Source organism: Alligator mississippiensis, chromosome 15, assembly GCF_030867095.1.
Source record: "Alligator mississippiensis isolate rAllMis1 chromosome 15, rAllMis1, whole genome shotgun sequence".
NCBI classification, from domain to species: Eukaryota; Metazoa; Chordata; order Crocodylia; family Alligatoridae; genus Alligator; species Alligator mississippiensis.
The window spans coordinates 19,181,646-19,204,560 of NC_081838.1; the positions used below are offsets into that span (position 1 = coordinate 19,181,646).

At 41.4% G+C, this 22,915-nt stretch overlaps 1 protein-coding gene and 1 long non-coding RNA gene across 5 annotated transcripts; one reads left to right on the forward strand and one right to left on the reverse strand.

Annotated features, from left to right (window-relative positions):
• The first annotated feature begins 39 nt into the window (after positions 1-39).
• On the forward strand, positions 40-4,571 carry LOC106739692 (uncharacterized). 2 transcript variants are annotated; one of them, XR_002091294.2, is made up of 3 exons: positions 40-190; positions 2,437-2,538; positions 3,222-4,571. It is a non-coding gene; the product is annotated as an uncharacterized LOC106739692 (long non-coding RNA). The 2 variants fall into 2 exon arrangements; XR_002091295.2 differs by having other exon boundaries at positions 40-142.
• On the reverse strand, positions 4,447-21,799 carry HORMAD1 (HORMA domain containing 1). Of its 3 annotated transcripts, XM_059719197.1 has the most exons (15): positions 21,255-21,793; positions 20,563-20,611; positions 19,769-19,913; positions 18,583-18,646; positions 17,344-17,380; positions 16,791-16,811; positions 16,663-16,689; positions 14,848-14,915; positions 13,592-13,743; positions 12,339-12,595; positions 11,086-11,152; positions 9,184-9,260; positions 7,791-7,874; positions 6,544-6,645; positions 4,447-5,770 (listed from the first exon to the last, which is right to left on the reverse strand). In XM_059719197.1, the coding sequence occupies exons 2-15, from the start codon at positions 20,593-20,595 to the stop codon at positions 5,690-5,692; spliced, it is 1,215 nt and encodes a 404-aa protein (XP_059575180.1). In that variant the 5' UTR covers positions 20,596-20,611; positions 21,255-21,793; the 3' UTR covers positions 4,447-5,689. The 3 variants fall into 3 exon arrangements, with proteins under 3 accessions (XP_059575180.1, XP_059575179.1, XP_019346442.1); XM_059719196.1 differs by having other exon boundaries at positions 5,677-6,645; positions 21,255-21,799; XM_019490897.2 differs by lacking the exons at positions 18,583-18,646; positions 20,563-20,611; positions 21,255-21,793 and having other exon boundaries at positions 5,677-6,645; positions 19,769-19,844.
• Between the last annotated feature and the right edge of the window lie 1,116 nt (positions 21,800-22,915).

Below are 22,915 nucleotides of genomic sequence, written 5' to 3' on the forward strand. Positions count from 1 at the left end.
GCTCCTCCAATAAACCTGGTGGAGGGGTGGGAATCCTCTTTTTCCTGCAAAAAAAAAAAAAGTGCAATTATTTATTGTTAATTGACGAAGAAAGCGGCTGGAGCAGAGGGGGTTGATCTCGCGCCATGGAGCTTAGTGGCCTGTAGGAACCTCGTGGAAGCGGCGGGGTGGAGGGTGCTTTGCGGGGAAGGTCGTGTGCTTTTTTTTGTTTTGTTTTTGCACCTGTGCTGGCGGGAGGTGGTGCGCGGCGGTGCAGTGTTGGATCTGAGGCCGAGCAGCTCTGCAGCTTCTTGGGTCGTGTAGTCAGCCAGGCAGTTATCACAGGGCTTTAGTTGTGCAGCGCGGCAGTGAGGTCTGGCACGTCTTCCCCAGCCAGGTTGCATGTATGAGGGTTTGTGTGTGGAGATTATATTGAGGGGGGTTGTGTGTGTGGCTTTACATATATGGGGGGTGGCCTTACATATCTTGGGGGGTTATTTGTGTATGTGTGTGGCCTTTCCTTACATATATATATTGGGGTGTGTTTGGCTTTGCATAAATGGGGGGCGGGGGGGTTGGCCTTAACATATACTGGGGGTTGTGTGTGTGTGTAGCGTTGTGTATATTGGGGTGCGGGGGGCTTTACATATATTGGGGAGTGGCCGTACATATTGGTGTGTGTGTATGTGTGTGTGTGGCTTTGCATAAATGGGGTGGGTTTGCTTTAACATATACTGGGGGGTTGTGTGTGTGTGGCCTTACATATATGGGGGGGTGGGGGGGGGCTTTGCATATATGGTGGGGGGTTGGCCTTACCATATACTGGGGGGTTGTGTCTGTGGCCTGACATATATTGGAGTGTATGCGTGTGACTTTGCATATATTGTGGGGGTGGCCTTGTGTATCTTGCACTGTTCTGCAATAAATAAAGCATTGTTGTGGTACATGGGTGGTATGGTGTCATGTCACATACTCACACCCTGCGAGCATGCAGCCTGTAGCCAGGTAGTGTTGTATATCGTCCCGCATGTTACAAAGCTACCCAGTGGTCCACAGTCTGATGCCAGCAGTCATGCAATGTCCTACCAGACCACCCTGCTCCCCTGAGCTCCTCCAGTTTATTGCAGGTTCAACAACCATAGGATGGAGCTGGGCTGTTCTCAATGGTAGTAGGTGACAGAACAAGGAGCAATGGGCTCCAGTTGCAAACAGGGAAGTTTAGGGTGAATATTAGGGAAAATTTTCTCACTAGGAGGGCAGTAAAGCACTGGAACAGGTTACCCAGAGAGGTGGTGAAGTCTCCATCCTGGGAGGTATTTAAGACCCTGCTAGACAAAGCCTTGGCTGGGATGATGTAGCTGGGGCTGGTCCTGCTTTCAGCAGGGGCCTGGACTAGATGGCCTTGTTCACACAAACATGGATGTTTGTTTCCCTAGGGACAAGAAGCAGTGGCACACCTTGTGCCACTGCTGCTCGTCTCCAGGGAATGCCTGTGCCACATGCCCTCTGGCGCACAACAGGTTACCCTGGGGGTGGTAGGGAAAGCTAGTGCTGGCCCCTGCAGCCTTACTTGGGGGTGCTTACCAGGGCTACAACTGCAACAATCCTGCCGTGTGGAGCCTGGCTGGCAGCTGGAGTGTGGCTCCAGCTGGCCAGGCTCCAGTTTTGGATGGTGCACACTGCCTCCGCATGCACCACCCTGCTTTTTCTTTCCACTGTTTGAGCCTTGGATCTCCTAGGATCAACCCTGCCACCCCTCTGGCACACTGCTACCTTGCAGCGTGGAGAACACCTGAATGCACAGGCTGTGGCACCCGAGTCCCTTCCGACCCTCGTTTTCAGACCCAATCAATAGTCATTGTAATGGGGACAAATATTGGTTTAGTTCATATTCCAGTTGAACCCAACTATGAAATAGCAACATGGTCCTGAACACCTCCTGTGAAACTGTTTTCTTTTGGATATGGAAATCTAGATGTTTTTCTAGGTATGAGTTTTCTTCACAAAAGCACGAATGTTTTGAAAATGTGTGTCGTCCTTTGTTCAACAGCTTAATAAGATGGCAAGAAAGAAAAGCATCCTCTCTGGGAACTTTAGGGGGAAAACAAAAGTTGAAAGTTTTGCATTGCTGTGGGTTTGGGGTGGAAGGCCCTTGGACGACACAGTGATGGCAGCAGGAAATTTCCTTAGTGTTCTGGTTTCTGTTACAGTCTTTTTCCAGGAGTGGATGCAATGGTGCGATTATATAGAGGGAAGCAGAGAGGTAGCAGAGGGAGATAGATGTGTGTGATGAGCTGCAACAGTATGAGAGAGGGAATTAAGAGTGAATGTGCACTGCCTTGGCTTTGGGTCTTTTCATGGCTGAACGCAGAACAGTTGTGATGCTAGGCCTGTTAACCCCGGTGTGCTGCAGGGGACAGGGTGGGACTGAAATCTGCCTTTCCTCCTCTTCCCCAGGGTACAGGACTCTGCAAAGGAGCACCCTTCTGGGGGCACTGGGGATGTACCCCTCGGGCCACCCCAAGCACATGAGCTTGGATGTAAAAAGAAGCCAGATAGGTAAGAGCAGAGAGCAGCTGCTGCAGCCCAGGTGCAGGAGACTGAATAGGCTTCTGTTCCCCTTTACTGCCTGTGCCACTACCTTCATCTACCTCCTCCATCTTGCCATTTCCTCGCTCTCTGTCCTCCTCCTCTCCCCCCATAAGCACCTTTAACAACAATTCCCACTCCCCAAAATGAAAAGCAAACCAAAAAATTAAATTTGGAACATGACATTGTTCACTCCCCTTGCACCACAGAACCCCTCTTCCCCAATTTTAGGTCTGCCTTGTCTGCTTGGATTGTAAATTGTTTGCCTCAGGTTCTGCACTTGCCCAGTGTCAGGCAGAGCAAGATCCTACCCTTAGTTGCGATGCACAGGTGCTGTTGTAATGCCAGCTGTATAATGTCTGCCTGAAGGAACGTGTCCAGCTGTGCTGGGAAGCAAAGCAGGTTCCAAATTCAGCAGGTCAGGTCGTTGTCTCCACTGGAAACAGAACTGAGCAGATCTATTCAGATCACTGCAACATTTCAGAATTAAACAAATAAAATGATACTGTAGGTTTCCTTCCTGCCAATATATTTTTGTATTAAACAATTCTAACAGTGGTTCTGCTGTGCCTTAGGAAAAATTAGTCAGATCTTCCAGTTAAGTTATTCCCTTGTTCAGTGTTACTTTGCTTAATTGGTTTTATATGTGGCAGGAGGATTAATTTGATACTTCTGAAGTTTGGACTCTGTATCCTTGGTCAGCACTACAACCTTCATAAAAGAGTCTTTGTTCCTCCTGAAGATTCGAGCTGAGGATGTTGAAGTATTAGACAAAGCGGTTCCTGTTCCCTCTGAAGTAGGCTCGTGAAGACTCAGCTTCTGATGAGAAAGCTGGATTCGGACTGCTCCAGGGTGGCTGCCCCAGGATGGCAGATGATACAGAGCACTTCTGTACCTCTGCGTCTGTTACTTGGTCACAGGGACTAGTTTTGAACCAGCAGCACCAAACAATCCAGAAGGGCTGTGTCTGGCAGGGTATCTAGACCCATGCCTGTTGCACAAGGGCAACACTGAGAATTAGAGGAGAAATCAGTACGTATCCGTCCAGCAGCATCTAGAAAGGAGGTCCAGGTCTTCACAGGCACAGTGCCTATCACTTCCATCCAAGGGTGACGTGTAGGGGATGCGCACAGGTGCATGTGCACCCCGAGTGTGGCAGTCCACTCCCTACAAAAAGATGTCTGCGGCACCTGCAGGTGGTCACTGCTCACCACCCCACCACCAGCAGCATCTGCAGGCGGTCCGCAATCCCTGGAAACCCTTGGTTAGCGCTCATCACCACCCCCCACATTGCCAACAGCATTGGCGGCATCTGTGGGACCTCCCTGCTTACTGCTGCCATGCTCCTACCACAGTCACACTCGCCCAGACACTGGGGCACAAATCATTCATGCTTCCATCTCCCCCAAATGGGCACTTCCTTATGCCCCCCACCCCAAATGCCATTTTGTGTTAATAAACCTGATGGCAGCCCTAAATAGCATTGCTTCACCTCCTGATACCCTCTGAATATTTTGAGTGTATTGCATTCATCTGTGTCTGAAAGTCTGAAGTATAAAAGCTCTGGCTGAAAGATACAAGTATTAACATGTAAACTCCTTTAATCCTAAAGCAGAAGTCTGAGTTGGACAGCATGGTACAAGTCGGACATGGGAAGACAGGGGCTCTAATACTGCAGCACCAACCCGACTTGAAAGTGGGTGCGCAGGGGAACTGCCCCAGTGAAACACGAAAAGCTAGAACCTGCTGGTCTAACTTAGGGGAGGAGGCTGGGATGCCCCTGGCTTTTTCCTGTTTCTTTCAGACTACATCATAATGCATCATCTCATAATATTGTGCACTCTTCATGTAGTGTTTGCATGGACATTATCCAGTCCATTCAGATTCTATAGTTTTATTTTTCATCTAAAATGGAACAAAACTGTAAAATGGCACTTTAAAATAAGCAAAGCACATTGAAATCAAGTCCCAAGACATTTCATTAAAATCAAGAGCATCTTTAAGTCAAACTTTATGACTCATTATATTTCAAGAAATGCACACTAACAAATTAGTAAATAACATGGTCCTAATTAGGGAGGAGTATAACAAGATATTTTTAGTATAAAAATTAAAACCAAGGGCAAAAATACTAAGCTACTTGCATGTAGTTGAACTATAGCAGTAGTTGCTACCTGTTCTTTATAAGGAGCATTATTTCAGTGAACACAAAGTTTATGAAAAGCAAACAATTTTGTAAAAGCAGTTAAATGACACTATCTAATAGCTGCAACTCATCACTTTGCATTTGTAAAAGCTGAGTTGTCTGCTTTTCTGGTTTGACCCTAGTTCATTATTACAGTATGTAATACTGTATACTCTGCATGGCGGCATGCCACATATAATAATGATTAATACTTAGCTTTATATGCCTCTCAACAGTGTAGCATATGAATTCCTGCATTTCACTGTAAGATTAGAAACTAAAGAGATGAATCCTGTTTTGTTTTGTTTTTACTTTGGGTATGGTACTGTTGGGGAAATTGATCAGGTCCCATGAATTTTCAGGCTACTGCTGTTTCAGTGTAATAAAAAGGGGAAGCTATAGTCTTGTTGCAGAATGGCCACGCCAGCTTTCTTAGCCTGATTTCCTGCTATAAACCCCAAATACCAGAGGTGATTTTAGTTTTTCTGTTGGGTCTATTGGGTATATCTTGAATAAAAAAATAAAATTAAGATCGTTAAGAATAGCCCAAGAAAGGACATGAGGGGCAGCAGCTCACTGTTTCAGTTCCAAGGGTGCAATGGGATTTCAGCAAAATCATCTTAGGAAGGGCATTTGTAGAAAACTTTCCTAGAAATCTTCCTAAAGGAAGCTTTTTTTCCCCTCAGATCAGATTAATGGTTACATCTCATCTCTCTCCAGACTGGAACACAACCTTGTTTAAAAATTACAAACAATATTTAAAATTGAAGCCTCTCTTGACAAGCTTTTCTTGGCTATAAAGTACACTCTGCATTTTCTCCACAAATAAAATTTAAAATAAAAAACTGTAAATTATCTGAAACATTAACAATATTCATATTACAAAAGGATAAGCATATTAAGAATTCTACAAATGAAGAACAGAAAGATAGAGATCTAGAACTGCTCCTTTGGCTCACTAAATTTTCTCCTTTTTGGCAGTGCATCTTGGCTAGATGAGAGTTCAAACTGATGAACCTGCCAAGAGAAAATACAGATTGCATTACAGGTCACGCACTGAATAAACCATGGCTCTCTCACTCGTGTTAGGTGTGAAAAAAGGTATGAAGGTAAAAAAGAATCTCATAATAGGAATCAACTGCATGCTACACAAGGAGCCATGCTCAGCATATCCAGGCCTGCAGTGACATTACTCGTACATAAATACAAACACAAGAACTCTCATGCACATACTGAAAGAGATTTTAAAGTTATTTATAAACTCAGAGTTAAGGCTCCTTTGTGCCACGGCTTCAAGAGAAAGTGATGTTTCTTAGGAGTCCAGCTTTAATATCTAATGTTAACTAGGTGATGCACACTGTCAAGACACTTGGTTTTACATCTATTTAACTGCATTGACCTTAATGAAGGTGCTTTTGATTTACACAGATTTAAATAAAACCAAAATTTATTTGTCAATGTTTTATGCTCAGGCCTATATGAAGTACTAAGCTTGTTTATCTGTAGCCTGACATAGTAATAATGAAAGCTTTAGTTTTTGCCTCTGCCTTTGTCTATGAAAATATGTGAAATATCTTAATTTTTCATTTAGTTTGCATGGCATGAGACAGTGTTCACTGCAGATGGCTAAGGTAAGACAGCGTTTTGCAGAATCCCCCTCATCTTGCTTTACATTCTGCATTTTATTTTCCATACACAGATGTGAAGTTCTTGCCAGCATATGCACCACATACAAAAAGCATCCTTTGCTTTCTTAATGCAGCTTTAAACAAACAAACAAACAAACTTACAAGTTTTTCTGACTCAGACCGATTTCTCTTCTGGATTTCTTTTGAACACTTAGCTGCTGCAGAATTGGTTTTGCAATGTTCCCTGGCTTGATTTTCACAAACCTATGGAGAAACAAAGTAACTATTAGTTTTAGAAGATGACTGCAGACAGCTATTTAGGAACCCACTGTGGATCCTTAAGCTACTGTTGTTCCCTAACCTGTGTTAAAAATTAATGAAGAGCTTTTCAGTGGCGACAGGGAGGGTATGATTTTCTTTTGCCATGACATGTAATTTCCTCTCTCAACTATAAGTGATGAAGAGTGTTCTTTATTTACTGAGAGTAGTAGCATTTGCCCATAATTCTTTCTGAGGGAAAAGCACCTGTAGTGCTTAACATTCCCAAATAAGGGTTGTTGTTCAGGAAGAATCGTGGACGAAGTGGCCACATGGGTATAATTTTGCTCCCCTTGATGCAGTGTGGAAAGAGTTTGTGTACCAGCCCCACATAGCAGAAATCTGCAGTGGGGCCATAGAACTGGCGTTTAGGTAGATCATGAGCCTGACAAGCTGATGCAGAGAGGTGCAGAATATAATTCTAGGTTATCACAGACTGGAGTAATAGCCACTGAAGGGTGAGGGGCAGATTTGGGTGACACAGGAGCTCTGCAGCATGAGTCAAATCCTTTCCCCCAGGCACCACTGGTCCCAGCTGTATGGAGCCCAAATACATTTTCTGTAGGTGGAGTGGGTTTCAAAAATTCTGGGGCCACACTGAACGTGGAATAAGAAAGCAATATAGACTTTCCAACATTTTGTATAAATCAAGCTTCTGTGCACAGAGTCCTGGCTCAATGTTTTATAAATAAAATAATTTACAGGAGACGTAAAGCAAAGCACTAGCTAAGTTTTCTACTGGCATAGCACTATTGTAGCTGATGGAATTAGGCCAACAGAGACTTTGGCCAAGTTTATTCTACGAAAATATAAATAATTCCCTCAGCTGGACAGTTGGGACTGAACACTGATGTAATTTTTAGGAATAAGCATTGATATTAGGAATACAAATGTGAACTGTGTTGTTCATGTTCCTTAACAAGAGCCAAACAAGAATGAATCTGCAGCAAAATCCTTGCCTGCTTCAGTCCATGGACATTTTTCTGATTACTTCAGTGGGACTGGATTTCAGCCCTGTACTATAAATTGTATTGAAGAACATATTTTCATTCTGAATACAAAGAATTTTGGATTAAAAATAAATTACTAACTGTGCTGCTGTGAAATATTTTTCCACTTCTTGTCTTGCCCTCAATCATGTTTAATTCTGATGTCTTATTTACTAAGTGGTCAACCTAAAACCAGAAAAGAAATGTTACCGCAATCAAAAATATGCTTTAGAACTACAAGACTAAATCAGTACAGATGGCCTAGTCCTGCATGACATCAAGTGCTCTGGCTCAGTCTACAACAGGACTAAAACGCATGCCTAACTTGATGTACAAGTACTTCTGCTGAAATCAAAGGGACTGCTATGCTGAAAGTCAGGCATGTGCATGATTTGCTTAATTAGCCCCTGAGTTACTTTTAATTATATTTATACATTCAATCACTGATAGTTACCATAGGGTCAATGTGCGTTAGAAGTAGTACTCTTCTACACTTTCACAGCATTGTGCTGTTTTCAGGGAATACACTGGGTATTTTTATTATTTTGTAACAGCCTTAGGATTTCATCAACAACAAGAAAACCGGGGATTTCCACTGTACATGCCTGCATAATATCCATATATTATGGATATCACATTATTTTATTAGAGCCAAATAAAACAGAAATGTTGTCAGTTTGTTCTAAGTTGTAGAGGGGAGTCTGCTGTCTGGATGTTGCTTTATATAATACTTCAAGTCAGTTTCTTCTTAGAAGAAGTTGGAAGATGTTCTATCGACAGCAGATTTGTATTTAGGTTTTATAATTAATCTTGTTACCGTCTTTGGAATGATTCCTAGCTGTAACATTTGCTTAGAAAGTCAGACTTGGAATCAATCATAAATACATTTAAAGATCTGACCACTGAAATTATTTACTTGCAAATGTATTCAATATATTTTCTTTAGAAAGACATTTAAGTATTTTCTGTAAAAGAGGGAGTCTTCAGTGATGATGCTTTGCAACCATGAAAAAATCTATTTCTATTTTTAATCATATGGCGCAGTCTATTGCAATATTTAGCACCATTACAGAAATGCCTTTGAATGCTTTTACATCTTTAAATATCAAACATATTTATTATAAAATATGCAGTGTAAGGATAGAATATAAATGCATGTATTTCCTACCTGTGGGGACTTTTTACCATCTTTAATTTTCCCTGAGCCTGATAAATGGCATGTGAGCCTGAAAGCTTTCAAAAAAGATAATTTTTTTGTGATGTCTTAGCTGGTTTAATAAAAGGTATCATATCTGAACCAAGAGTTCTAGAGTTTTGCTTTTCTTTTTATTGTTAATGATTATGGCTTGAAACATAAAAAGAAGCATTTCTGCAGAGATTGCCTATTAAGTGTTCAGGGTGCCTTAAAACTGAAAACGTTAGTGTGAAAACAAAAGAGCACAGAACTTTGGGAAAATATTAAAAAATGAGATTGGAAGAGAATACATTTTTATACCTGAGAATTGGAAACAGATGGACTCTGGCTTTCTCCAGCCTTCATGTTTTCATCTTCTTCACAAGTTAAACTAAGTTCTGTGCAAGGTTTGTTGAATAATAAAATAAATTATACACTGAATTAAAAACATTTTTACATTTTGGTTCTTAGATACGAGTGATATATATTTTGTACAGGTGAGAAATAAATCAACAGATACTTTAAAAAGCCTCTATTCTTCCATCTGTGCAAAAGCAACTCTATTAATGGGAATTACAGTGCCTTAGGTCTTCACCTCATTGGGCCCAATTTTTATTTAGGCTGTAGCCCAGGGGTTGGAAACATTTTTGGGCAGAGTGCCAAAATCACTCACAACCTCCACTTGTCTGACGTTGGTGTGACAGGGCAGACAACAGGAGAGCCATAAGGGATCCGATCCTTGTTGTGGCAGCACAGCCCTGCCCTTTCTCCATTTGCCCTGAGGCATGCATGCCATGCAAAATGCTTTTATGTGCCACACTGTGGTACCTGTGCCAGGGGTTGCTTACCCTGCTGTAGCGCCATGACAATGACAGACTGATGCAAAGGGGCTTAGTGGAAATGAGAATCAGGCTATCCCTTAGAGCAGAAACACCTGAAAATCAGATTTATATTAAATAATTGTATATGCATTTCCTTAGACTTGATAGTGTGCAGGATCAAACCTTTTTCCATGTGAGCAGTTGTTACTGTGAGAAAGTGTTACGTCAGAGTGAGGACAGAGACTAAGAGTTCTATTAAGTACTGTAGTCTTTTGTTTTTCTTCTGTACTGTTTCAGGGGATAGGAGGAGTGTTTAGATAAAAACTCAAGTGATATATAGTGATCTTGTATTATAAATATTTAACCTATTTCAATTGAATTTTAAGTGCACTGAAATACTCATGAATGGAACATAGCATAAATTCAGAACGGAGAGAGAGGAAAAAGTGCATTTAACAACACGAAGCAAAACTTAACAAAACAGTAATTCTAATATTATAAAAGCCTTTGTCTGTCTGTCTGTCTGTCCATCACGCTTTATTTGCACTCTGATTGGCTGCCTCCAATTGCCACTCTGATGGGGACTGGAGCCCCACCATAACAGAGGGGACGGAGCCGAGGGGTGAGGCCAGCAGCACTGGCCTTGCCCCCACGATCTGCTCCTTGGAGCCAGGGGCCAGACCACCCCTGCCTCCCTGCCCCAAGAAGAGCCAGCAGGGAGGGGAGGGGGTGGTTACCGATAGCTATGGCCACCACCCCGTGGCTGCTACCCCATGCCCTCAGCTGCCACGCTGGACCTGTGCCTGCCCTGCCAAATCTGTGTCTGTGGCCGCCGCCAGGTCTGCGCTTGGGTCCACCACCACTGCTGCTGGAGGGGGAAGGGCAGGTGTGAGCCTGGCCCTGAACCAGGGGGGGAGGGGAGGGGGGAGAGACCAGGGGGAGGGGAACAGCCAAAGCAGTGGTGGGAGTGGACCCAGTCCTAAAGCAGGGGCAGGGCCGCTGTGGTGGGGGTTGGCAACAGGGTCAGTCCTGCGGCAGAAGGAGGGGGAGGGGCCCCAGCCCCAAACCCAAACCCAAATTGCAGGGAGGGGGTGTGGGGTGGGGGAACAGGATTGGGCCATAAGGGGGCAGGGTTGGACTAGCATGGGCGGGGGGGAACAGGAGCACAGGACCAAACGCTGGGCTCTGTCCCTGCCACCCAGCCTGCCCATCATTTTTGATGGGCAATTTGCTAGTATAAAATAAAGGCACAGATTATACATTAGAAAGCAGTACAATATTATATTGACGGTAGTGCTATATATTGCATACTTTTGTTCTTTGTTCAATAAAATAGGAACAGGGAGGCCAGAGCTGATGATCTGACCTGAGGTGTATATATATTTTTATATATATATATTACCTTCAACATCTAAATGTCTATTTGCTTTTTTCTGATCTTCCACTTTATTATCCATGACAAAATCTTCCTAGGGAAAAAAAAGAGGGAGAGAGAGAAAGAAAACAGATAGTCTGTAAGTTGTACATTGATTCTCAGTGGAATAAAAATATTAAACTTAACTAATGAGATTTGGCCTTGCTGGGAGTAAGAATCTTGTCTTTTATTCTGACACTGTAATTATTAACATAAGAAGGAACTTCATTTAGTAATCAGGAGACATCCCAACCACCCAAAATATTAAAATAATTGAAACAGGGCTGGAGAGAGAATTTTCTGGCATAACTGAGGAAGACCACAAATGGATTTATTTGAAATCTCCGAGTTTATTCTTATGAATCATGCTTGCAAATCTAGCAGTACTAACATTTTGTGGCATCCCACAGAACACTTGAAAAGATTTCAAGGCTCTTCAGAGTGCCACACCACCCTTGTTGAGAATCATGACCTTACACACTGCTACCAACAGCTAGATGAGTTTGACTGTCACACATTTCATGCCTCTGGGCAGTTCATCTGCCCGGGTTTTTGCTAAGGTCACTGTCAAATACAATTTCTGCCACAATTTTTAACTATGGCATCATTATTGCTCCACTGTAAGTAGTTCAATCTGGGTTCAAAATTAGAACTAACAATCTCTCAACATTTAGACACCAATCTTACAAATTTTTATGCATATGGATAATTTTACTGATGTGACTAGTTCCAGTACTCATGCATGAGTCCTGGCAAAAATCAAGATCATGGATAGCAAGAAAATGGAAATGTGGACACAGAAGCACAAAATTTGCATGTGCTAGAAATACTACGTTAGTTTAGGGCATAAAATGAAAAATAATCTATTCACTTCAAATGAATGGGAAGATTTAGGTAGACATAATGTAATGAAATTGAAATGTATCTAGGACATCATAACAACTACCTGTTCCTTACCCTTTCGTCTTGTGAAATGTCCCATGGCATTTTATACCAAAGATCACCTGCATTACCCTGATGCACAGCTTCATGTATTTTAAAAACAGATAGCTCCAGTTTGAGCAGTAAAGTTAAGAAAACAAATGTAAATAAATAGAAATAAGCTTTTCTGGATATATTTGGCAACATAATGCTTTAAATATAACTCAGTGGACAATATAACTGATCAGTGACCCTTTTCTATAGGCTTCAAATGTTAAAGCATTTTAATTACAAATTGCACTTAGTGTTTGAGCCCTTACATTTGTGTGTCTGTTCCGTTCCCCTGGACCATCTTTGTCCCGTCTTACTGCCTGAAGAGGCACCTTAGTGTCTCCTTGCTTTAATATGGTTTTATCAATATTTTCCATTCGTTCCCTCTCAGTTGTCACTTTAACTTTCAGCATGTGAAATGGAGTTGGCACCTCACCCACATTTAGGTACATGGGTTCCCCCTCAAATATCATTCCTTCACAATCACCTTCTTTAAAACCTGGAGGTTGGTAATCAGGTGGTGTAACTGTAGAAAAGAATGGATGTGATACACTGTTATATGGAAACTAGCCAATTGCCCATCAGGAATGAGGTGGGGGGGTGGGCGGGGACAAAGTGCTGCCACCCACCACCCTGTGCTGCTGCCGCCACCTCCCAGGAGCAGAAGGTGGGGGGAAGCCTGCCCCGCCATCCCCCTCAGCCAGCACCCTGTCCTGCCACCACCTCCAGAGAGCAGGGCCAGGGCGGGAGCCAGGCCAGCAGCGCTGGCCTTGGCGCCCTCTCACTCCATCCTCTCCGTCCCCGCCATCATGGCGGTGATCCGCCATGCTGCTGCCTCCTGTCCGGAATACTCTTAGAGCACTCTGACCGTTTTAGTCAGCATTGTGACTGGCTGCCGAGACAACCAAGCAGAGTGCAAATAAAGCATTACAAACAGACAGACAGACAAAGTCTTTTATTATATTAGAATGTGCTAGGAAACAGCAGATCAATTCAATCTAGGCTAGAGGAGCCTATAACCCAGGTCTCCTCTCTGGGGAAGTGTCCTAACCACCAGACTATTCGGCTAAAAGATGGCAAGGCCATCCTACTCCCTCCCACCTGACAAACCTTTTCAGGATTCTTCCATGTACCTGGGCAATTCTATTTGGCTGCCAAATGTGGCCCTCCTGAGTATGTTTAGTAGGCTTGCATGTGCCGAGCTGAATCACAAGCTGTGTTTAAGTTATGGCATGTATGCAGCTGGTATGTGCCATTTAGGCACATCAAAATAAATAAAAATGTGAAATCCTGGTTTCACTGAAATCAATAGCAAAACTTTCTTTGACTTCAAAAGGGCCAATAGTTTTTCACTAGAACTTAAAAAATTCAGGACTACACAAGCAAAAAGACACACAGGGAAAAAAAACCTCACAGTTGTTTAGCCTTAACATTGGTAACAATATATGGAAACAATATCATTACAGTAATCGAAAATGACTGTTTATACAAAAAATAAATAAAAATTATGTGGAAACAGTACCTTCATCATAATAAAAGAGCTTCATTGTCAAGCAGACGTCACTAGGTAATGGGCCCAGGTTCTGCATCAGAACGTAAATCTTGCGAATGAGGAGGATGCTTGCTTTCTTGGTGTCTGCACACGTGATGTTTGAGTCATTTCCTTTATTCTTACTAAGGATGAGCAAAGGATTCAGATCTTCTATGGAGATTGCATTGTTTCTAATGTTACACTAATAAAGTTAATTTCTTTTAAGTTTCTCTAAATATGTCAAGGAAGCAAATATCACATTATCATCATACAAGTCTGACTTCAAGAAGCCGTGAGTACATATATGTCCTAAGACAATTGCGTGTTGTCAAAACTTGTTGGGATCACACTTGAAACGAGCAACACCAGGACACCATCATTGTTCAGACAGTAATGAAACCCACTCCTGTACTTTGCAATATATGTGCTGTTTGAAAAATCTTACCCTCCAAATACCCAAGGAGAAATTGGTACATTTCAAGGTTCCAAACATGCAGAGACATAAATCTGAGCTTACCCTCACATGCTGCAAAAAATTAGGGTTGAGAGGCACCTTATAAACTAATTAAATTGGAGATGCATATAGTTTCATGAGCAAGAGCTCACTTCATCAGATGCTGACATAAGCTTTTGCTCAAGAAAGCTTATGCATTTCTGATTCAGTTAATCTATAAGGTGCATCTCTACTTTGCATTTTACCTAACTTCAGACTAACAAGGCTAACTGCCTCCCTGCAAAAACTGCTATTCACTTCACCTGGCAGTTCTGCAAGTCCTTGCGTATGTAAATCTCTAGAATTAGTGTCCAAGCATGTTAAGTGAATGAGCATTTTATGTCTGAGAAGAGGGGGTGGGGGGTGGAGAAGAGTTCTGTTAATCAAAAATGCAGGAAGTGCTTGTTTATCTGGCCTAAAGTATGCAACTCTTTAAAATCTAAAAAGCATTGTGTTTTTCAACTGTGTACACCCAAAAACATCTCTGTGGGCACATGCTTCTGTAGAAGAAGTCAGAAGGGGGCAACAAATGGAAGGCCCCATTAAATCTAAATATTTACTAATACTCAGTAATAAGGCTGCTTATAACTCATCTTCATGATAGGTTTGTATGGAGAGTATGTTCCCTTATTAAACTTAAATCTTAAGATTCAACTTCCAGAAATCAGACAACAGATAAGAGAGGGCGCTAAAGTTTTTCACTGTTTCCTAAAAAAATACACTGTAAACTGCAAAGCAATAAGGAGAACAGTACCTGGTGAAATCCATGACTGGCCCACTGTTGGTGTACTTGAATTTGAATTGATAACATTCTGTAACTGTCTAAACATAAAACACCGTGATTATGTAAGCAGGAGATAAAGTACCAATTGCTACGTGAAATTACAGGATTGTTCCTGGTTCCGTGTCTGGAGTATACCAACCTTTCATGCCTTTTAAATGAAATGTCCATGTCAAACAACAGTCATGATACATCATTATAATGTGATCTCCAGGGATTACAATTTTCTAATTTCATAATGACCTGTTATGATATTTTTTCTGCCCAATTTATTATATACTTTTTGTAACCATCAAAAGCAATGTCAATAGTCTTTTCTTACAATCTGACATTATTAATTTCATATTTAAAGATGCTGGCATACAGATATGTAACAATGAGATTTTCTCAAACTTCTTTTTTGAGATTAGTAAAGTGTAATTTAGAAATCTACCCATCTTCTCTGGGAAATGATAAACAACAGGAGGCCAATACTAGACTGTCCTTTGCTTTAATGAGGTTTGCATTTGTTATGAGTAGATGGTGTCGGACTCCACGTTCAGATAAGAATCAAATATATGATTTAACTATTATTTATGGTCTTGCTTATTTTTTATGAGATAAAGAGGAGAATAGATCTTTCCGTTTCAATGAAGAAAAAACAATTTGGCTTCTCTCTAATGAGTCACAGCTTGCCCTTTACAAGGAACAAGGATCAACTGGGATTCTTATCTCATGACCTGGAGTAGTTTTCATGACCCCTTTGGAAGTTCCTATGGGTTTGCTGCTCCTTTGCTTCCCTCTTCAAGCACTGGCCCCCTCCCCACTATCTCTCTCTCCCACCTCCTTGTCTTTTGTATTTTAATCTCTCTCTCCTTACACTCTTGCTTTCTGTAGGTCCTTTCACAGCATCTAATAAACTGAACTTGTGTTCATCCTCTCTGTTTTATTTAGTTAGTCTATAAAAGGTGCATTTCTACCCTGCCTTTTGTCCTATACTCACCAGGTGTATCTGCATTGTTGCAGAAAGGGTAAGAGAGAAAATTAAATAGAATGTATACTTTTATTGTACCATTTTAACAAACTCTGTAAATTGTAATTTTATTGCCTGATTCGGTGCATGTTTTTAGCCAAAGTTTTACATAAGTGACTATTACACATTATGATAAAAATGAATATTGAAGTGGAAGGTTTTTCTTTTAAAACTCCCCCCACAAAAAAGACTCCTTATTATATGTGCAAAAATGAAGTTTATTTCCTACCTATGGGGAGTTTTTACCATCTTTAGTTTTCCCTGAGCCTGATGAAGGGTGTGCGCGCCCGAAAGCTTGCAGAAAAAGACTTTTTTATTTTTAGATTTCTCAGTTGGTCTAATAAAAGGTATCTCTGAACCAAGAGTTCTAGAGTTTTGCATTCCTTATTTTATAACCTCCTTAGCTAGTATCAATGCTAGCTCATCCACATCAAAACAGAGCTCTGGTGACACCCAGTGGCCAGATAAATAAGATTACATTTGACTGGGAAGAATATATGGAATTTGCTGTACAATTAGGGAGAAATTTCCCTTACAGCAGAATACTCTCTAAGTGTTCACTATGGGGTTTGCACCTTCCTCTCCAACATCAGTTGGATGCAAGATACTGGTCTAACTGTTCTGATGAGGTCTGACAATTCCTATATTACCATGTTTCTTTATAGAAATAACAGCATCAACATGCACCAGATGTTAAGTATTGTGATGTTTCTATACATACATTTTATTGTAAATGTACTAGCATCAGTCAAACATCAATATCATATTAAGTTTACCTGAGGATCTTCTGGATGGGTATAGACCTGGATTTAAAAAAAAAAATCATATAAATATGAGACTACAAATGAATGCATATAAATACATTTATTTTGAAAGGAAGGTTAAATACTATAAAGGTACTTACTGCTAGGACAATCATTCGTAGCTGTTTAAGATATAATTAAGAAAGTAACAATCAATTAAATATATCCTCCAAGATAATCTTGCTCAAAAACCTATTTTGTTTTTTTGGATCTATAAACTGTTGTAGATTATTGGCTGAAATAAAACAACAGGTGGGATTTAGGGCCCTGATTCGGCTAAGCACTTAAATATGTATTTACTTCCTTTTCTAATTAGCAAATTATTTATACACATGCTTAATGTTAAGCAAGTGTATGAGTACAATTGATTTCAAGTACTTTTTCTGCATCAGGATATCAGAATTTTTTTCCAATCTTCTGGTGCCAGATCCTCAGCTAATATAAACTGGACACAAATCTCTAGCATCAAGAATTATGGGCCATTTCCTGTGAGATGCTGAGCATTATAAATCACCATTATTTGTTATACCTTATTAAATTGTTGCTATATTGTAACTAGTAAGCCCCATACCCACAGTGTCAGCTATCGAAATTATACAAATCGGCAATATTTCAGTTTATTAAAATATAACAAAATTATTCAGGAAGACTTACATATTTTTTCTGCAAAGCATCATAGCATCCCAACATCCTGCAAAAATCAAATAATATTTTCTATCTGCTATTAATTATCATTTGTTTGCTTCTGATTAAATAAAATATTCCTTCAAGATGAAATTCTTGCATTTAATGCTTTTTAATATTAAATTACAGAAGTAATAAACAAGGCTTATTCCATTATTTTTGTCCTCTTATTACTAGTAATAGATACAATTAATTATTATGTTTGTAACACCCCAAACATGCCAGACTTTTCAAAGGATGAATAAAAATATAATTAAATTGTACATCTACAATTTTCCAACACTTTCTAACATTTATGTTCATAAGTAATTTAATAAGTTTAACTGTCTATTTCATTTAAGTCTCCACATTTTTGAATGACAAAAATCAAGAAAACTATTGTTTTGGCTTGTTATTTAAAAGTTGAAAATTTATTTTACATCGTGATGAAAATAGGCAAAAAAAGAGATACCAAAATATACACTGACCCACAGTGTATCTAGTATTTGCCATATCCCAATGGCACTTTAGGGGGAAAAAAGTAATAATCAGTCTCGTTGCATTATGTGCACATACATGTTTAGTTATGCAAAGTTTATACAAATACCATATTTTCAGCCACAACCGGTAAAGAATAAGGGCTGGATTTTCCATTCACAAGCACTTTGGGCAGTTATTTACACCAGGGGAAAGTGAGCGTACAGCACTCCCCGTTCTTCCTGGACAGCAATTTTCTTGTAGTGCAGAAATTAATAGGCAAGGTGGAAGAAAACAGAAGCAGGCCGCTCAAGGATTAATGAGAAAAGTCAATAACGATTGTTCAGATACATACCTGATACCAGAATCAGTTTGCATGAACTTGTCTTTGCCGGCTTTAAAAGGATGCTTAAGGTCTGGCATAACTTTAAATATGTGAGTTGGCCCATTGACTCGGAACTACTTACATGTTTAGTTGCAAATATACTGAATTTGTACTAAAACTGTAAACTTTTCCATAAATGGATATACACAAGGTAAGACTATTATATGGGACTGAAATGGACAAATCCTGATTTATCCATGAGGAAACAGTAAATACAAAGTATTACAAACGCTTTCTGAGCAGTCATTCATTACTAGTAAACTATTTTTAATAACCAGAGAAAACTAAAGAGTCAACTTTCAGACTTTACATATGATAACTTTCTTATATATATATATATATATATATATATATTGTAATTGACATACCATTTCACCAACTGACTAGATCCAGGGCAGGTTTTGTCTTCCCTCAAAATTTTGACACAAAGATCTCAAATAAAGAAAAATGATGTTTATACAGAAAAAAGTGCTGTTACAATACAGAACAACCAGGTTAGCTAGAATAAGCTCTTTCAATTCTTTGTCATAAATACAGATGATAGAATTTGCATTACTGACATTTTTAGCTGTTGAACATCCACCTGAATTAGCTTTATCTTCACCTATAGAAACAACACTATATAAATATAGACACAAGTAGTATACTCTGTTTATACTCTAAGTGCATAATATTTTTTCAATCCTGAAGCTGTAGTTTAAATGCAGTATACTGCATGGGGCATGTGTATTACTGCTGTTGTAGAGATGAAGCTGGTAAGTATGCAAATACCCACCCCCTGTGAAAACATCCTTTAATAACAGAAGCTTCCTCTTTTCACCTCAGTAAGGCTCTTTGCTTTCTGTCAGAGCACCTTGGGCCTTGAAATCCACAGGACCTAGTGATTTCAGGGCTACTTTTTAGAAGCCTTGAGAAACGGATGACTCCTAGACAGTTTCATCAATTATGCAGTTAAATGGGATACAGTTACATTACAAAGTAGGCAGTGGGCGCAAGAGCTCTTATGAATTTAAGTGGTTTATGCAATTAACCAATATGCAGATGATGTTTGTTAACAGGCAAAAATTGGGACCAGCATCATGTGATGCAATTAAGTCAATGCATCTCATATGCATATACATGAAGTGCAGTTTTATTTTATTTTCATATAGTGTGTGTGTGTGTGTGTATTTCAAGAGGAATGCAAATAATGATGAATTATCTGGTAGAGACCAGTAATCAGCGGTTAGTAAATTGGAGGGTGGCACTGCAGACAATTGGAAAAATGGTGAATTAAAAACATAGGGGCAAATTCCTCCTTCCCTTCTGCAATCCCTGGCACTGAAGGGTGATTGTCTTCCACGATTGTCTTATCTGCCTGTAGGAAGATGGCTAATGAGGCCAAATTATCCTATATACACGAATTAACCAGGGCTTACTATACACCCACCCACCAGCACTCACTAATACCTTCCACGCACACGGACATCCACCAGCAACTTTCAAGGATGTGAAAGCACTTTATAAGAATTCATTAAGACTCCCCAATGACCTTGTGAAATACAGCTTTCTTACCATCTAGGTATCTTGTTCCGTAGGCACATTCGGGAAAGATTCCTCTTAGGTAAGTGATGCATGACACTGCCACTGCCAAAAGCCTTTTTACTAGTACCAAAGACTGCTGTTCAGTGGATATTTTATTAGGAAATAGTACTGCACTCTAAAATTTAGAGAGAGAAAGACAGGAATTAATTTCTAGTATACAGGGTTTTTAATTTTTTTTCTTTTGTTTTTCAGACATAATGGTGAAAGCCAACCAAATGCGTTTTCTTTCACTAGTCAAATACTCCCTGACCAACTTTTTTTTAAATGTGAAAGAAACTAACAGGAAGCGTAAAAAAATACTCTTCATTCTTCTCCTGCTTCCTTCCTTGGACATAATCTCTATTTTATAGTATGTCAAAGGCCCTGATCCAATACAGTTCTAAAATATGTTGATTTTGTACATTTTGACTAAGTTTCATTGACTCCAGTGTGTTTCTTTCTTTCTAGTGTTTATCTGATCCCCGACAAATGTACATCAGGCGATTTAGAATAAATTATACACCTGAATAGCATATTTCTTTATACAAGAATAAATTATTTGAATCTCAACTACTCACGAGTAGAGGGTTTAAAGGTGCATTTTGGGGACATAATGAAACTAAAGTAAAATTAATGATGCGGGTCTTGTAACAGTAATAATTTACATCTTTCCTGCCCACGTGCAGGGGTGGGGCTGATTTGATGATCTGTAAGGTCCCTTTCAGCCCCTAGCGACTATGAAACTCTTTTAAAAACACATTCAAATAAATGGAAGTATGGCATACCATGGAGCTTCTCTGCATCTGTGCAGTTGCCATTTTGATAGACTTCTATCTGTTAATAAAATATTGATGTCAGTTCACATCCTATTGCATTTTGATACCCCATATATAGAGCCTATCCATTCACTTTTGACAACACAGTACATGATCCTTAATCCATCTTAATGTGACTACTCTTTATTAATGTAAATAAGCCCATTGATCTCCATGCCATTAGCGGCCCGAGTACTGCTCACATACCAACTTGCTTCACCGTTATATATTAGACTGTGGGAGGATTTTTTTCAGAGCAGCCAAAACTCAAGAGGCAGATAGATACACATGTGAGAAGGGGACAGCTGTTCTCCATCACTCCCCATCTGGACCATCACCTCCCTCATGCCTGCCTATGGAGGGACCTCATTTGGGACGGAAAAAAATTAAAATGCTTTACAAAATATATTTTTGCCTATAAAAAAACATGGTCAAAAGGAACCGGCCTAAGAAAACCACTGGTTGGGACGCATCGAGTGGAGTGCATTAAGAAGTAAATGCCCAGCTCTGCCAAACAGCAGACTCCTGCAGCGTGTCTCCAACCCGGCCACTTGCTGAAGTAATGCAGCAGGATTGGGTTGTCTATTGTTTTTAAAGATTTTGAAGGAGAAGTTAAAAAAAAACAACAAAAAACCCAAACCGATACAAATGTGTTTTCCTACCAATTGCATCCCTTTTTTGGTGCGTAAATTTGCCCGTGTCTGTTTTGACCCTGCAAAACACCTTTTCCACAACTTCCCCCTTGCTTTGGTTGTCAGGCACAAGCCCCTTCTCTGTGATGTGGAATGAGGACGCTTTTACATCTTCCGAAGTGCGATTCAATGCTGGCTGAGGGCCGGGGGGAGGGGGAGACGGGACTACATCGCACGCTGGTGTGTTGGTGTGATGCTGGGGGGGGGGGGGAAGTGTCTTGAGGGAGCAAAGAAGGGGGTCTGAGGGGCACGTGAAAACTGAAGGGACTGCAGGCAATACGGCGCTGAGCGGGGAAGGGAAGACTGAGGGGACTCGGCCGCCTCAGGGGAGGCTCTGTGGCCCCGCCCACCGCCGAGCAGGGCCGTGCGCAAAGCAGTCCCTTCCTCGCCGCCCCAAGCCGGGAGCTTGTTTCCCGCCTTTTTACCTCACGCTGCCCAGAGGGGCCGTGCGCAAAGGGTCGGGCGCCGACGGTTGAACCCCAGCGAGGGGCCGTGCGTATACAGCCTCCACCGCAGCCCAGCTGGCACGGGGGATTTTTGGGGCGATTTTCTCCCATCCCACCATTATCTTCTCTCACTTGCCAAGGCATTTCGCGCATCCTCTTTGCGCTGTCGCCCCCCCCCCCCCCCCCCCCCCCCCCGGGATGTCAGGCACCTCTTGCCCCCTCATGCTGTTGCCTACCCTCCTCCCTGGGGTCATAGACAAAGCGCCTTCATGCTTTCCCCCTTCCCCCAGACTAGGGTTGCCAGCTGTGTTTGAATCTATTCGGGGAGATCACCAGTGTACCTGCGTACATGAGTTGCACCTGCAGACTTCACATGGGGAAGATAAATGCACATGCCTGTTGCATTTAAAAAATGCACTGGGCAACTGTATGAACTGGATTCAACATTTAATATTTATTTTAACAAATGCCCTATTGCTAGCTATGGTTACTGTATTTTCAGGTCCAAAAAGAGGACACCTGGAGGTGGGGGGCAGGGGGTTTAGATGGGGGGGGGCAGTGACATGCTGGTGCCCTGCCCCTGCCCATTCTGTTGCCCCTCACTGACAAGCCACCCCCCCCACCCAGCCCTGCTGCTGCCCCTCGCTCTGGACCCACTGACCCCTGCCAGTGCCCCTCACTCCTGACCTGCAGCCCCCTGCCGCTGCCAGTGCCCTGCACACCCAACCCACAGTTGCCCATCCCATCCCCCCCCCCCCTCAGGAACCCTAAATTTATCTCCGGGGTGACTCCCAGCAGCCTCCTGGACATGTATATCTCATTCCTGGAGACTCCAGAGCAAACCTGGAGGGTTAGCAGCCTTACCTCCAACTAACACCTCCTCTGGGCTCTTCAGACTTCCCCCTTTTTCATCCCATTGCCTCTCCTCTCATCCAGGGCCATGTGCAACAATTTTCTTCTGTCCCCTCAAGCATTAAAGTACTGCTCCCCAAGCCAAACAAAAGTTTTCACTTTCCTCTTTAAGCGTTAGCCCTCACACATCAGGGGCAAGTGCAGCGTGTAGAGCCACCGCCATACCCATATTTTTAGGGCTCATGCCCTGTACTAGCTGTAGACCATAGGAGGATGATCAATGGTATGGAGAAACTTGGCAGGAGCCCAGAGAGACAACTGTACCATAACGGG

Coding starts and splice junctions, on each gene's coding strand:
- HORMAD1 (XM_059719196.1), bottom strand. CDS start 20,595: ATGGCAACTGCACAGATGCAGAGAAGCTCCATG. Junction 9,261..11,085: donor TAGACATTTAGATGTTGAAG/GTAATATATATA, acceptor AACCTTGCACAG/AACTTAGTTTAACTTGTGAA. Junction 7,875..9,183: donor CATCTGTTTCCAATTCTCAG/GTATAAAAATGT, acceptor TTCTGGTTTTAG/GTTGACCACTTAGTAAATAA.